Source organism: Micromesistius poutassou, assembly GCF_964030765.1.
Source record: "Micromesistius poutassou genome assembly, chromosome: 16".
Lineage (NCBI taxonomy): Eukaryota > Metazoa > Chordata > Actinopteri > Gadiformes > Gadidae > Micromesistius > Micromesistius poutassou.
Window position 1 is genome coordinate 14540651 of NC_140286.1, and position 12408 is coordinate 14553058.

Sequence of the window (12408 nt, forward strand, 5' to 3'; positions counted from 1 at the left end):
TCCGTCTCTATCTCCCTCTCTCCTTCGCACCTGCAGCTACGTCACTCATATCGATCGCTATGGCAACGTGCCGAGGAAAGCAGCACACACACAGGCAGCACACACACAGGTAGCACGCATGCTGCACGCACCACTTAAACAGAACTTTACACACAGGCAAACACGGCTTGGGTAACGCAGGAACGCGTTCCTATAGTCTAGTATAGTAGTGTATTTCCGATATTTTTAGTGTAATGTGTTACTTTACTTCGTTACCCATAAAATAAAAAAAATATATATATATCGTTACTGTAATCCGTTACTTTGTAACTCGTTACCCCCAACACTGCCTGTAACCACAAAATAACCACCCATAAAATGTGACAAAATATTTATGTTTAAAGTTCTGGGATTAATAGAGTATTTTAGCTAACCTTAAGAGAGAAAGTGGTTTGCTTTCTGTATCTCCTTTATATTCTGGAGGGGACTGTTAAATATGATCACTTTTGTATATTGTATGCTTTAATTAACCCTAATCATCATGATAATAACATTAATGACGGTATTCATATCTAATCTGATCTCTTCAATATTTTCAGATTCAATGCACTGCTGACAAAAATAGACTATCGTTCCCTGTGGGGGGTAACTGTCAAACAGGATTCAGGCTCCCTATTGACAAGCAAGGTAAGGTTCAACCAACCAAGTGTGCATCATAAGGGGGACTAGCTCGGCATGGCAGAGGGAATCCTCATTGAGAGGACGGCTGGTGGCCTAGGGGACTGGGGGGGGGGGTGTGGTGGCAGTGCTGGTAGTGCTGGGAGAACAGGTATAAGGGTACTGGGGTATTGGCAGGCAGCCAAACTAAATCACAAAGTGATAAACCATGCTGGCAAAATAGACTGGCCTCTGAGCTAGAACTCGGCCCATAGACACAGACTAGGAGGGGTGAGAGAAGCTCATTCATTTTGCCCACTTATTACTCATCTTACTGACTCTTACTTTTTCTGTTGTGCCACCATTTTCTGCCCCTTTTCTGCATCCGAACCAGTCCTGGAAGGATGGCTCTGATTGCTTGTAGGTCTATGCAATGGGGTTCAAAGGCATCAGAGGCCAGTCTTAAATTTGTCCTACCTACAAAATAGGAACTTTGTTTCCATTGGCGACTTTGTTTCAGAATCAACAAATGTGACATGTGGAGTCCCACAAGGTTCGATCTTAGGACCCTCTCTATTCAACATCTACATGCTCCCACTAGGGCAAATCATGCAAAATAACAATATTGACCATCACTGCTATGCTGATGACACACAAATCTATGTATCGCTATCACCAAATGACTATCAGCCCATAGATCTGTTGTGCCAGTGCATTGAGCAAGTCAAAGACTGGATGTGCCGAAATTTCCTTCAACTAAATGAGGACAAAACCAAGATAATTGTATTTGGTATAACTTTGCCTTTATTTTCTCACTTTCTAAAATGCATATTTTTTTAACTTTGCCTTTCTAAAATGTTTCTAAAATGTTTTTTAAACTTTGCCTTCATTTTCTATCTATTTTACTTTTTACTTATCTATTATTTTCTTTTATTGTATGAAAATGTTTATATGTGAAGCACTTTGAGTCTTTTGAGTTTGTGTATGAAAAGTGCAATATAAATAAAGTTGCCTTGCCTTGAGATAATAAGTTTGGTCTGTTTCCCCGTACAGGGGGAGACTGCCCTACCAAGCTTGAACACCAGAAGGCCAAGGAGCGGTACCTACAGTCCCAACTGAACCAGACCGTGCTGGAGAACACAATAAAGATAGACAAGCTCAACAAGGAGCGCGACGACCTCTCCCTGGAAGCCATCGACCTGCGGAACGACAAGCAGATGCTGCAGTCGGAGATCACCAGCTACAGGCTGCGGTGCAAGCAGGACTTTGTGGCCTCCTTGAGCGGCATCTCCAACGTGTCCCGGGCCTTCCTGGAGAAGATCGACTCCCTGTTCCCCAACCACATCCCCTTCCAGCTCTCCTGCGACAAGCAGCGGGAGAACCTGGAGCAGATCCGCAGCAACTGCACCAGCCTGTCCCGCGAGGTGGAGGACAAGTTCCAGCGCTACTTGGACACCCTGGGCACCCAGGTGTCATACAGCCTGGGCAGGATCACCCACCTGCAGGCAGACAACCAGCGGCTGGAAAAGGTCAACCGCATTTGCAGCGCGAACCGCACAGGGCTGATCCAGGAACACCGGCAGAACCTGCAGAGAGCCCAGCTCCAGTGCGACGACGCCAGGAAGAAGCTGCTGGTGGAGAAGAAGAGGTTGACCGGAGACAAGGAGCTGCTGGAGAGCAAGATGCGCGTCAAGGAGACAGAGATCCTCCACCTCAAGGATCAGAACAGGCAGCTTAACGCCTCCTGCTCGCAAGTGGTGAGGAACGTCCCTGTTTCAACTGCTGTTTTGGGGCTTTTTTTTATTTTGATTATTTATTTATTTGACATACTTGGATGCTTTCTCAGTTCTTTCACTGACTAATTGAACTGGTAATCTGGTATTAGACGGGTATGTGTTTGAGCTATATCATTTACTTTAATTGGTTCCTTTTTAACTCTAACATGTACTTGTGTTGACTTTATTTCAGAATCAATTTGGAAGATCAACTTTCGGGGGATCTAGCTCTTCTGCTGGGAATCCCTTCAGACTGGGGTCCACTTCCAACACCGGCTCCCTTGGGTCAAGTCTCGGTTCTACTGGGATAAATAAACCAGCTACCAATGGAATAAATGTCGGCTTAGGAGGGGCCATCGGAGCAGACGCGGGAAAGAAACCCCTCACAGGCCTTAGCTATGGCACAGGACTGGGCAGTACCAATCTAGGCAATTCCAAACCCGGCAGTACAAATCTAGGCAGCTCATGGCCATCCAGCAACGGAGTCGGCAACACCAGGTTGGGTGGAACAGCTTCACAGGGGGGTAGCTGGTCCCTCCCCGGGACTGGCCTAGGCAGCAGCGCTACAGGGCTAGGCAGGCCGTCGACAGGCTCCACCACCAGCAAGGTGCCAGGGTCGAGTGGCACCGGTGGGTGGGGAACAGCGCTGGGGAAGTTTGGATCCACGTCCACAGGGCTGGGCACGGGGCTTGGGGCGGGGCTGGGGAACACAGGGCTGGGCACGGGGCTTGGGGCGGGGCTGGGGAACACAGGGCTGGGGTCGAGGCTTGGAGCGGGGCTGGGGAACACAGGGCTGGGCACAGGGCTTGGGGCGGGGCTGGGGAACACAGGGCTGGGGTCGAGGCTCGGGGCGGGGCTGGGGAACACAGGGTTGGGGGCGGGGCTGGGGAACACAGGGCTGGGGAGCACAGGGTTAGGGACAAGCGGCCTAGGACGAGGAACCACCACTAGTGGAAGCTTTGGGGGTCTTGGTGGAGGACGGACTGCTGGAACCGGATCAGGTGAGAACAAACTGACATATATGCTGATGAAGTCCAGCTTTCGTTGTGTAACCATTTGAACTATAGCCAAGTGTGAAATGAATGATCATCATGGTTTCTTCTACGTCTTTTACCCTCAGTGCTTTCACAACACCTCGCAGAGCTGCAGCGCTACGGCAAGCCCTCAAGCACAGAGTGAGTATCACTATTATACAATTCCAGTTACCTCCATGAGGCCAAGCTGTTACAGGGTAGATCACCACGAGGTTGGAGCTAGTGCTCGGGCCCGCCTCACAGCACTCAACACGTATAAAAGGAGAGGATTGTAATTGTCTGTTTTTTAACATCCTAATCATCTGCTACTGTTCTCTGGTTCACTGTCTTTCTAGGAAGAAGAGCGAATCACCCAGGAACTTTGGCTAACCTGTCTTCCCCAGGACTCTGCGAGAGATGAGAAGATACAAATCCCTTCTCCTCCATTCTCCAGCCTGAGCTCCTCACACTGAGAACACGAACATGCACACACACACACACTCACAAACACACACACGCACACGCACACACACACACACTCACAAACACACACACTCACACGCACGCACACACACACCCACACACACACATGCACAGACGCACTCATAGACGCACAGACGCACACAGACACACACAGACGCACAGACACCAGCCACACACACACACACACACATACACACACAAACACACACACACAGATGCACACACACAGATGCACACACACACACACACACACACACACACACACAGACGCACCCAGACGCACACACACACACACACACACACACACACACACACACACACACACACACACACAGAAACACAAACGCACACACACACAGACACTTTGTACTACTTTCACACTAGTAATGCATACTTATAATGGCAATAGCAAGTTTTATTAACTTTCTGCACATTTTTTGCTTGTGATGTGTGAAGGTGCAGATGAATTTCTCACTAGAATGTATATAGTGTACTAATCGGCATGAATATGCTCTGTGTAAATACTCAAATTACTATATTCTTTAAATAAACGCATGTTGTTCATACATCACCGCTTCCACCGTGCCTTCCCTTTTCCTGTCCCATGTGTGTTTGTTTTCGTTCCATGCGCACACACACACACACACACCTCCAAGAGATATTACCCTAGCCAGACTATTGTTTGTCCCCTGTGTGCGTCACCTATTGTGTGCTTAATAGTCACTTTAATGACTCTCTATCCCACCCACGACTAAGTGGTATTTCAGCCCGACCGTTACATTGTTAAGACCCTCAGGCCTCCAGTGGCAGCATGTTGTTGAGAGCTTCCTGCGTCACAAAGCCAGTAAACATGGATGGGAGAGGACCCGACACGTTTTGTCAAGTATACAAACTTGTGAAAATGAACAATGTTCCTAGTGGGGAGAAAGGCAACCAAATTGTGTTTGACTAAAGCATTAAAGTCATTGAATCCACGTACCCCAAGGTTTTAGTTCAGACGTAAAGGCAATTTGTGTCTGACCTCTGGTGACCTTGAGAGGTCATTGACCTCGAAATTAATCTTTCCAGTTTTTGCCTCATCACTCATTGTAATTGTGTGTATCTTTTCCAAAATATATTCTTTGTTCTAACAAAAATGCTTATTTGCTGCCAGCTGCCTCAGCTATGGCCCGTAACAGAATTCAACTGTGTTGCCCTTAGAGCATTTATTGAACAGCTCATTTTACTTCTGTAAATAATTTATTGGTACCTATTTATAGATGAAAACGAGAAATGGAAACTACTTTACAGTTCCCACTGTTTGTAAACTGAGTAGTGTTTGTCCGTTCGTGTCATGCGATGACTTGCAGTTCAGTCCCTTCCAGGTGAGGGCTCCCGGGCTCTTCTGAAGAGACGAGACACAGGGAGACACAATACAGCGAGTCCAATATGAAGCATCAATCAGGCAGTGCAGGAAATTCACTTTGTTGACGACATGTTAAAGAATGCTTGAATGCTTGAGGGCAATGCACCTTCCAGGCAAAGTCATCAGGGCAGCTGACTTCCTCTGACGTCAAACCCCTCCCCCTCGGGACCTGAGGTTAAATCCAGAGGTAGCAGAGTGGCCGCCTGTATGCATGTCCCCCGGCCCCCATTCGTCCTGCACCTCACCGGGTCCTGGGGGCCGACGACAGACTGCAGTCGGTGGCCCCCAACTGGCCAGGGAAGGCGAGGGGTTCCATGACTCATCTTCTCAACGGGAGTCCATGGCGCCTGTCTGAGAGTCCATGGCGCCTGTCACTATCGTGACTCTCTCTCTCTATCCCTTTCTCTCCCCCCCAACCCACCCCCACACATACTGGACAATGTGCCATTATATTTATTTATTTATATCTACCTTTGGCTCTTTTTTATATGGAATTTTAATTATGTGCAATATTGCTCACTTTGTATTGACTTTTATTAGTGACTTTTGCTGTTTGTCCATTTTGTTATTTGTCAACTGTACTGTCTGTTGCTACTGGATACCTGCATTTCCCCAAGGGGATGAATAAAGCATCTACCTAACTACTTACTTACTAACACTAGATCTCCTTCCCAACTTGAAAGCAGCGTCTGGCCCCCAAACCCCAGTCGGTCACAGCTCCGGGTGTGGCCCCTGGAGGGCCAGCGGAGACCATTCTCAACGCTGGAGCATCCTTCAACCCAGGCGCCAATAGATGGATTACGCTGTTTACCGGTTGGCTAAACTTGTGAGCGGGCTACAACGCCTTGTCTATCAGAGTGCTTCTGCCTACCACGTCACTCCGGCTAACCGGGCTGTCAGCTGGTTGTGTTCTGCGTGGCAGCACGTGAGCCTCATTCACAGGAGGGCAGGGCCCCAGACTTAGGTGCCCTGTCTGGGGCCTGAGCTCCTCTTTTGGCAGGACTGCTTTGTTTCGTGTTCAGTCAGACGTGTTGTTTGTGTGCTACGCAGTATTCGCGAAAATGTTATAATGTTTGCATTGATGTTTTGTGTTACTTTGCGTTAGCTTTATGTTCTGTGCAGTCTATGTGTAATACGAGTGTAAAAGTAAGACATAATTGATGAAAAATCACAATTGTTTTGTATGTCACAATATAATAATAAACACAGGCTGGTAAAGATATCACACAGGAGGGAAGGTTGGGGGGGGTAAAATCTTCCCCTTACTCTCTCTCTCTCTCTCTCTCTCTCTCTCTCCTTTATGCCTGTGATAAAGGGAGCAAAGGTTCAGTCAAGGTTTACTGAAGCACTGGAGACATGTTCATGCTTGAGTCTCCAATAGCGTACAAGCACTACTTTATGGGCTCCAGTGCGGATATCCATGCCCTTAATGTCCCCCGTTGCTGTCGGACACACAGGCTGGCTCTGAGGACCCTGGTCGCTTTCTCCCAGTCCCGTTCACCTCCCATTGTTGTGGCCATTGTTGTTCTTCTCTGGCGCGTTAAGTTTGGCCCAGGAATAACCCGAGCGGCAGTGAGTCACTTGACGTAAACAAACGCAGACAGATTTAATAAACAGTTATTGTAAGGGTTTGGATGGACTAAACAACTGCCATTGAAAGGAAACGCAAAACAAACGGTTTGAGGATTAGTAGAAGTGCACTTCTTCACTAATAGTACAGATCCAAACGGCAACATAACCCTTATGTTTGGGTGTGAATGGAAGAGTCTGCTCCTGCAGGGCTCATAAATAGTAATGAGAGTCTTGTATTAATACACATGAATTAATGACAACATTAGTCATAGTCAGGATAATGGGTGGTAGTCTCTCTCTTTGCCTAGGGACATTTAATACATTTTCATTAAATAAAGGTTAAATTATCAACATGAACATGTTCATCACACAATCAATTCCACTTACTAATTACTACTTATTCATTTATCAGAAACATTTTTTAAAATGTTTTGAAAATATACTTTTCGTAAATAGAGTCAGTAGGGCTGTGCATCTTGCTCAAGGATGATTGTGCAGTCGGGATTTGAAGCCAGGGGGGTCAAACACCCAACAACTAGTGCCCCTTGCTCCCCAACTTGATTTCTCTTTTGGAATTTCAATAACTGTGAGCTTGGCATGGCAGCAGAGTGTTGAGCACGCCATCACGAGAGCCGGTAAACATCCTGCTTGGCTGACTGATGACTGACTGGGAGATGGGAACTCACTGTTAATGCTCTATCCAAGTGTGTATTGTGTGGACCACCATTAATAAACAGTGAGTCTTCATCGCGAGACAATCTGTCCCGTCTAAGGGATATCCTTTGTTTACATCAAGTGTTTTTCCACCGAATCTGAGAACTGTTTACTTGGCTGTATGTTGCAGTAGTATGAGCCAATAGGACAGTGTTGCAAGTCAGGGGTGTTGATTATCAGGTAGCGAGTGGTAAATGTGGTGAATCCACTTGATCAATAGTCAGTATGGACGACCACTGGAGCCCTCACTGCTAACTGAGGCCTGTTGGGGTCTTGGCGGCAAAACATGGCATTTTGCTTTACCAACCTGAACCCAAAAATGACACAAAGGGAAATCCATAGCCAAGTAAAGGTATATACAGTAGGTGACACAAAAGCTAAAGCTAAATAACGCATCTCCATGGAGGAAATAAACCTGAATGCTATATAGTTTGACATCTTAGTATATTATGGAAAGAACTTGGACGCTAAATAGAGAGACATCTTGGCTACGTTGAAGTGAACCTGAATGCTCTATAGATTGACACCTTGGCAGTTGTGAAATGAGGGATAAATAGATTGACATCTTGGCTTTTATCCTAGGAGGATAATTGCCTCAACTGCCTTCAGTCCAGTCCTGTGGAGATTGCTTGCACATTGTCATTCTCAGCTGACTTACACAATTACATCTGTATCCATAGCAATGCACAGTGACTTCAGATACAGATCATTAATGAATGAAGAGGTCAGGGATAGGGCATCAGAACCTTTGACCTATGAGTCAAATGCCCTAATCGTGCCCCACACCATCCTTTGGGTTGGGTTTTGATATGAAATGTCCCCAGCACACCCACACCCACACACACACACACACACACACACACATTACAACAGAAGAAGAGAAGCAGGAGCCCGTTCCCACGTGTCTCCGTAGCGCCCGGCGTACGTCTTACCACCAGCGCTGGCGAGCCGGAGAGCTGGGAAGGGAACACTGGCGCATAATTGCAACCTCCTTCCTCGCCTGGGGTCGGAGGGTGGAGCACAACTCTGACCTCTTTTGTCTCCAGTCGCTTGGACTCCCTCCTGACCACCGCCGCTAATTGCATTTCCGATCTGGTGGCGCTTTTCTTAAGGTCACAGGTTCGCTCAGGCTGGTAAAGATATCATATAGGGGGGAGGGTTGGGGGTCAATTCTTTCTCTCTGCCTCTCTCTCCCTCTCTCTCCCTCTCTCTCTCTCTCTCTCTCTCTCTCTCATGGATCGCGATAACAATGGGAGCCTCTCGAAGGTTCCCCTGACTTTCACCTTGGGCTTTTCTCCGGAGAGACGAAGCAACAGTCAAGGTCAACTGCATGAAATCGATGACGGAGGGTAAAGCTCCATGATGTTTGGGTTCCATGTGGTTGTTTTTTGTATTGTTCTTCTGTTAGGCGTTCCACACGTTTACACACTGCTGGGGGCAGTGCCGGATTCAGAACCTAATTTATGGGTGGGCCTAGGAATATCTGGATGGGCCTAGGTTTTTATAAAGCTTTAAAGTATTTTTTAAAAACGGACCTAAAGAGCTAACTAAGCTAACTAAGGTGCACAAAACCGCCATCCACTGTCGGCGCCGACCGTCACCACGATGTTGCGTAAAGACATCACTGCACAGACAGGACTTATGAGTACGAGAGGAGTTTCTGATTATTATTCATTTTAAGTAGCTACTGTAAATATTTTAAATTCAAAATGTATTCAAGAAAAGACATATACTGTATGAGAAAAGGCAATTCAAGGTCCTATGGCATGAAAATGTCAGATTGAGATGAGATTTTCTAACATAAATATGAGTTCCCCTAGTCCCCAGTAGCTAGAAATGGCGTTTGGTGTAAAACGAGCACTAGGTATCCTGCTCTGCCTTTGAAAAAACAAGGCTCACACGCGCTGATTTGGAATTTTCCCCGTATGTCGTCATACAGGGACTTGTTACCTCCCCTTTCTCTGCTTTGCCCACCCAGAGAATTTGGCCCGCCAGTGAGACAATGAGCTACGACCGTGTGAGTGCCACATGTGTGTGTGTCAATACACACACTGCCACTAGAAAATGGCACGTTTGTGGAGAGCTCATCGTGGGACTGGCTCGTAGTGGCTGTAATTCTGCACCAAGGCTGAATTTCTTAAACGTCTTCTACTGTGTTAGGGGCCCACTAACAGCTATATAAAATCATTCATAAAGTAGCATGCCATGGGATCTTTAAACATTAAAAAGATATTATTCTCTTTTTTTTTCTTCTTCTTCTTCCATGAATCTGATTGGGTGGGCCCCCTGTCAATCTGGGTGGGCCTGTACCACCCAGGCCCCCCCATAGATCCGCCGTTGGCTGGTAAAACATAAGAAACAATTACATTTACTCTCAATCAACTGTTATCTGAGCTTGTCCCCTATTTCATGAGTCCAAGGTGTTTAAATGTATGAATAAATTAATAAAAATGTATTACTCTCAATATACAATTGCTGGTCTGAGCCAGCATTACCAACATTAAGAAATGTCAGCTCAACATCATGACGATACATTTGTTTTTCATGACGTGCTGTCATACAGGGAAAGTGTCCTTGAAACTCCCTGAGACATGAATATTGACATTTACCTTAGTGGCTGGATTAGTGTTAAGTGTGTCCCTGTTAATCTATGCTATTGATTATCCATCACACATGCAAAACGATGAGAGCAATCGTTGATCTACTCGTCAGTAAACAACACTAGTCTAGAAAATACTAGAAAGGATTCCTGTGGCATCCACCACTAACAACATACCAACATATTAATGTTCACCATGATTTTTTTTGGGGGGGTTGATTTTTTGTTATTAAGAAATATGTTCTTACTGTATTATGTAATATGTTGTTGTACTTTATGTCGTTAAGAACCCACTTGAAAACAAGGGTTCATCTCAAGGGGTTATTCCTAATAAAGAAATTTGAAATGAAGACATGTTTTCATGGGAATACGTGCATACTCATTTGTTTTTTCAAAGCATTTAGATATCATCAGATATTTGGGATGGGGTTTTGTTGTGTTTAGTTTCGGGATGAATGTGGAATCAAAGTGAAATTAAAGGATTGCTATCCATTGTCGTCATTCTGGGGTCAGGGTGAATCATACTGATAAACTGTTTTGTCCCATGAACCCAAAGAACAAATTAATAAAACTAAAGTGACATTAATTTGGCATGTCAATTCCTGTCTTTGAATCATTTTCCTGTCTGACGCAAACAACATGTGTGTGTGTGTGTGTGTGTGTGTGTGTGTGCGTGTGTGTGTGTGTGTGTGTGTGTGTGTGTGTGTGTGTGTGTGTGTGTGTGTGTGTGTGTGTGTGTGTGTGTGTGTGTGTGATTGTGTGTGTGTGTGTGTGTGTGTGTGTGTGTGTGTGTGTGTGTGTGTGTGTGTCTTTTGTGCAACCTTTTGCTTCATTACCTTTGTAGTTTTCATCCAGGGGGGTGAATGGGGAAGCCCCAGTAATAGAATATTATGATGGGAAAGGGCAGGAATTTCTAGGACTGGTGTACAGCTGAGTAGACAGCTAGTGGTTATTGTTCTTCACTATTTATATACTGCCATCCGCTTTAGCTCAACCGGTCCTCAGACGCACAGTCACCACAGAGCACTGCGGTGCCGATGGACGGACAGACACACTGGACGCTTCCTGTGGAATGATTCCCAAAGGCTTTCTGTGAGACCAAATAAAAAAAAAAATATATATATATATAGTTTAGGTAGGTTAGGTTTTTATATGCCTGTTTTTTATACCAGGCAAGGTATTAATAACAATAGCTGCAATATTTACAATGACGGCTTGGCAATTTAAAACGAGACAATAGGTCTGTCTCTATCATATTGCACAATAATAAATTGCACAAAGTTTGGTAAACCTTTAACTCAAGGTCAGGTGGGGCGAGGGATGTGTACACAACACATCAGAGAGCCGTATCTAGACGGTGGCACGAGGCCATACATACGTTTAGCCTCCGCTCTAGTCTCTGCCATGGTGTGCTGTCTCCCTCTAGTGTTCAATATACAGTATTGCCCAACTGCGGATTAACATTAGTGACGTCATATTTCACGCTGAGCAAGCAATAAATCACATCCTACCTAAATTGCAATTTGCTAAGACAAATACCCTTATTTTTTTATATTAATGTGGAGTGAAAGGCGTACGACGTAGTGATTAATAATATGGATGCAACATTGATTTGACATAAACCAGACGGCTCATATATAGATATGCTGACCTTTAACAACCTTGTAATATCGACCATTTTTTATAATATGTATAATACAATATGTTCACTTGGAAGTCTGCATCAACTCATCAACTACTATCTATATCTGATCTCACACGGGTGTTTTCTGTAAAGTGTCCCCCATGCTCTGCTCTGACGTCACCGCTCGGTCACTCGAGTCACGAATCGCTTCTCGTCACATCCATGTGAGACTCATGTCCACGTCCCGCTGTCACTCATGCATGGAAGGCCATGAGCGCAAATAACACCTTAGAAATGTTAACCCTCCCGAATTGTGCGTGTTAACACGTAGACTTTGTGTGCGGGAAGGCGATTTGAGCACACACGCTAACCACTACACACACGGTGACGCAATAATCGCAAACCACTAAAGAGTGGGTGACGGTTCTCACTGGTCGTCTATCAGACCCCCTCCTCGGCTCGGTCTAGTCCGGCCAGCCGAAGAGCATCCCTGCACCGCCGTGCTGGACGTGATGCTGGTGCTGATGCTGTAAACACGGAGCGCGGCGGCGCAGTTCCGAGCGGGACCAGTGGACCAGGGGACCAGT

General features: G+C 45.9%; 1 protein-coding gene across 1 annotated transcript in view; it reads left to right on the forward strand.

Annotated features, from left to right (window-relative positions):
- The window catches only part of plvapa (plasmalemma vesicle associated protein a), a 6285-nt gene extending 1816 nt beyond the window's left edge, over nucleotides 1-4469 (forward strand). The window contains exons 2-6 of the mRNA XM_084480793.1: nucleotides 579-666; nucleotides 1690-2393; nucleotides 2605-3412; nucleotides 3532-3586; nucleotides 3781-4469. Of these exons, the coding sequence (XP_084336919.1) occupies nucleotides 579-666; nucleotides 1690-2393; nucleotides 2605-3412; nucleotides 3532-3586; nucleotides 3781-3814 (1689 nt within the window). The 3' untranslated portion in view covers nucleotides 3815-4469. The remainder of the gene's footprint in view (nucleotides 1-578; nucleotides 667-1689; nucleotides 2394-2604; nucleotides 3413-3531; nucleotides 3587-3780) is intronic.
- The last annotated feature ends 7939 nt before the right edge of the window (nucleotides 4470-12408 follow it).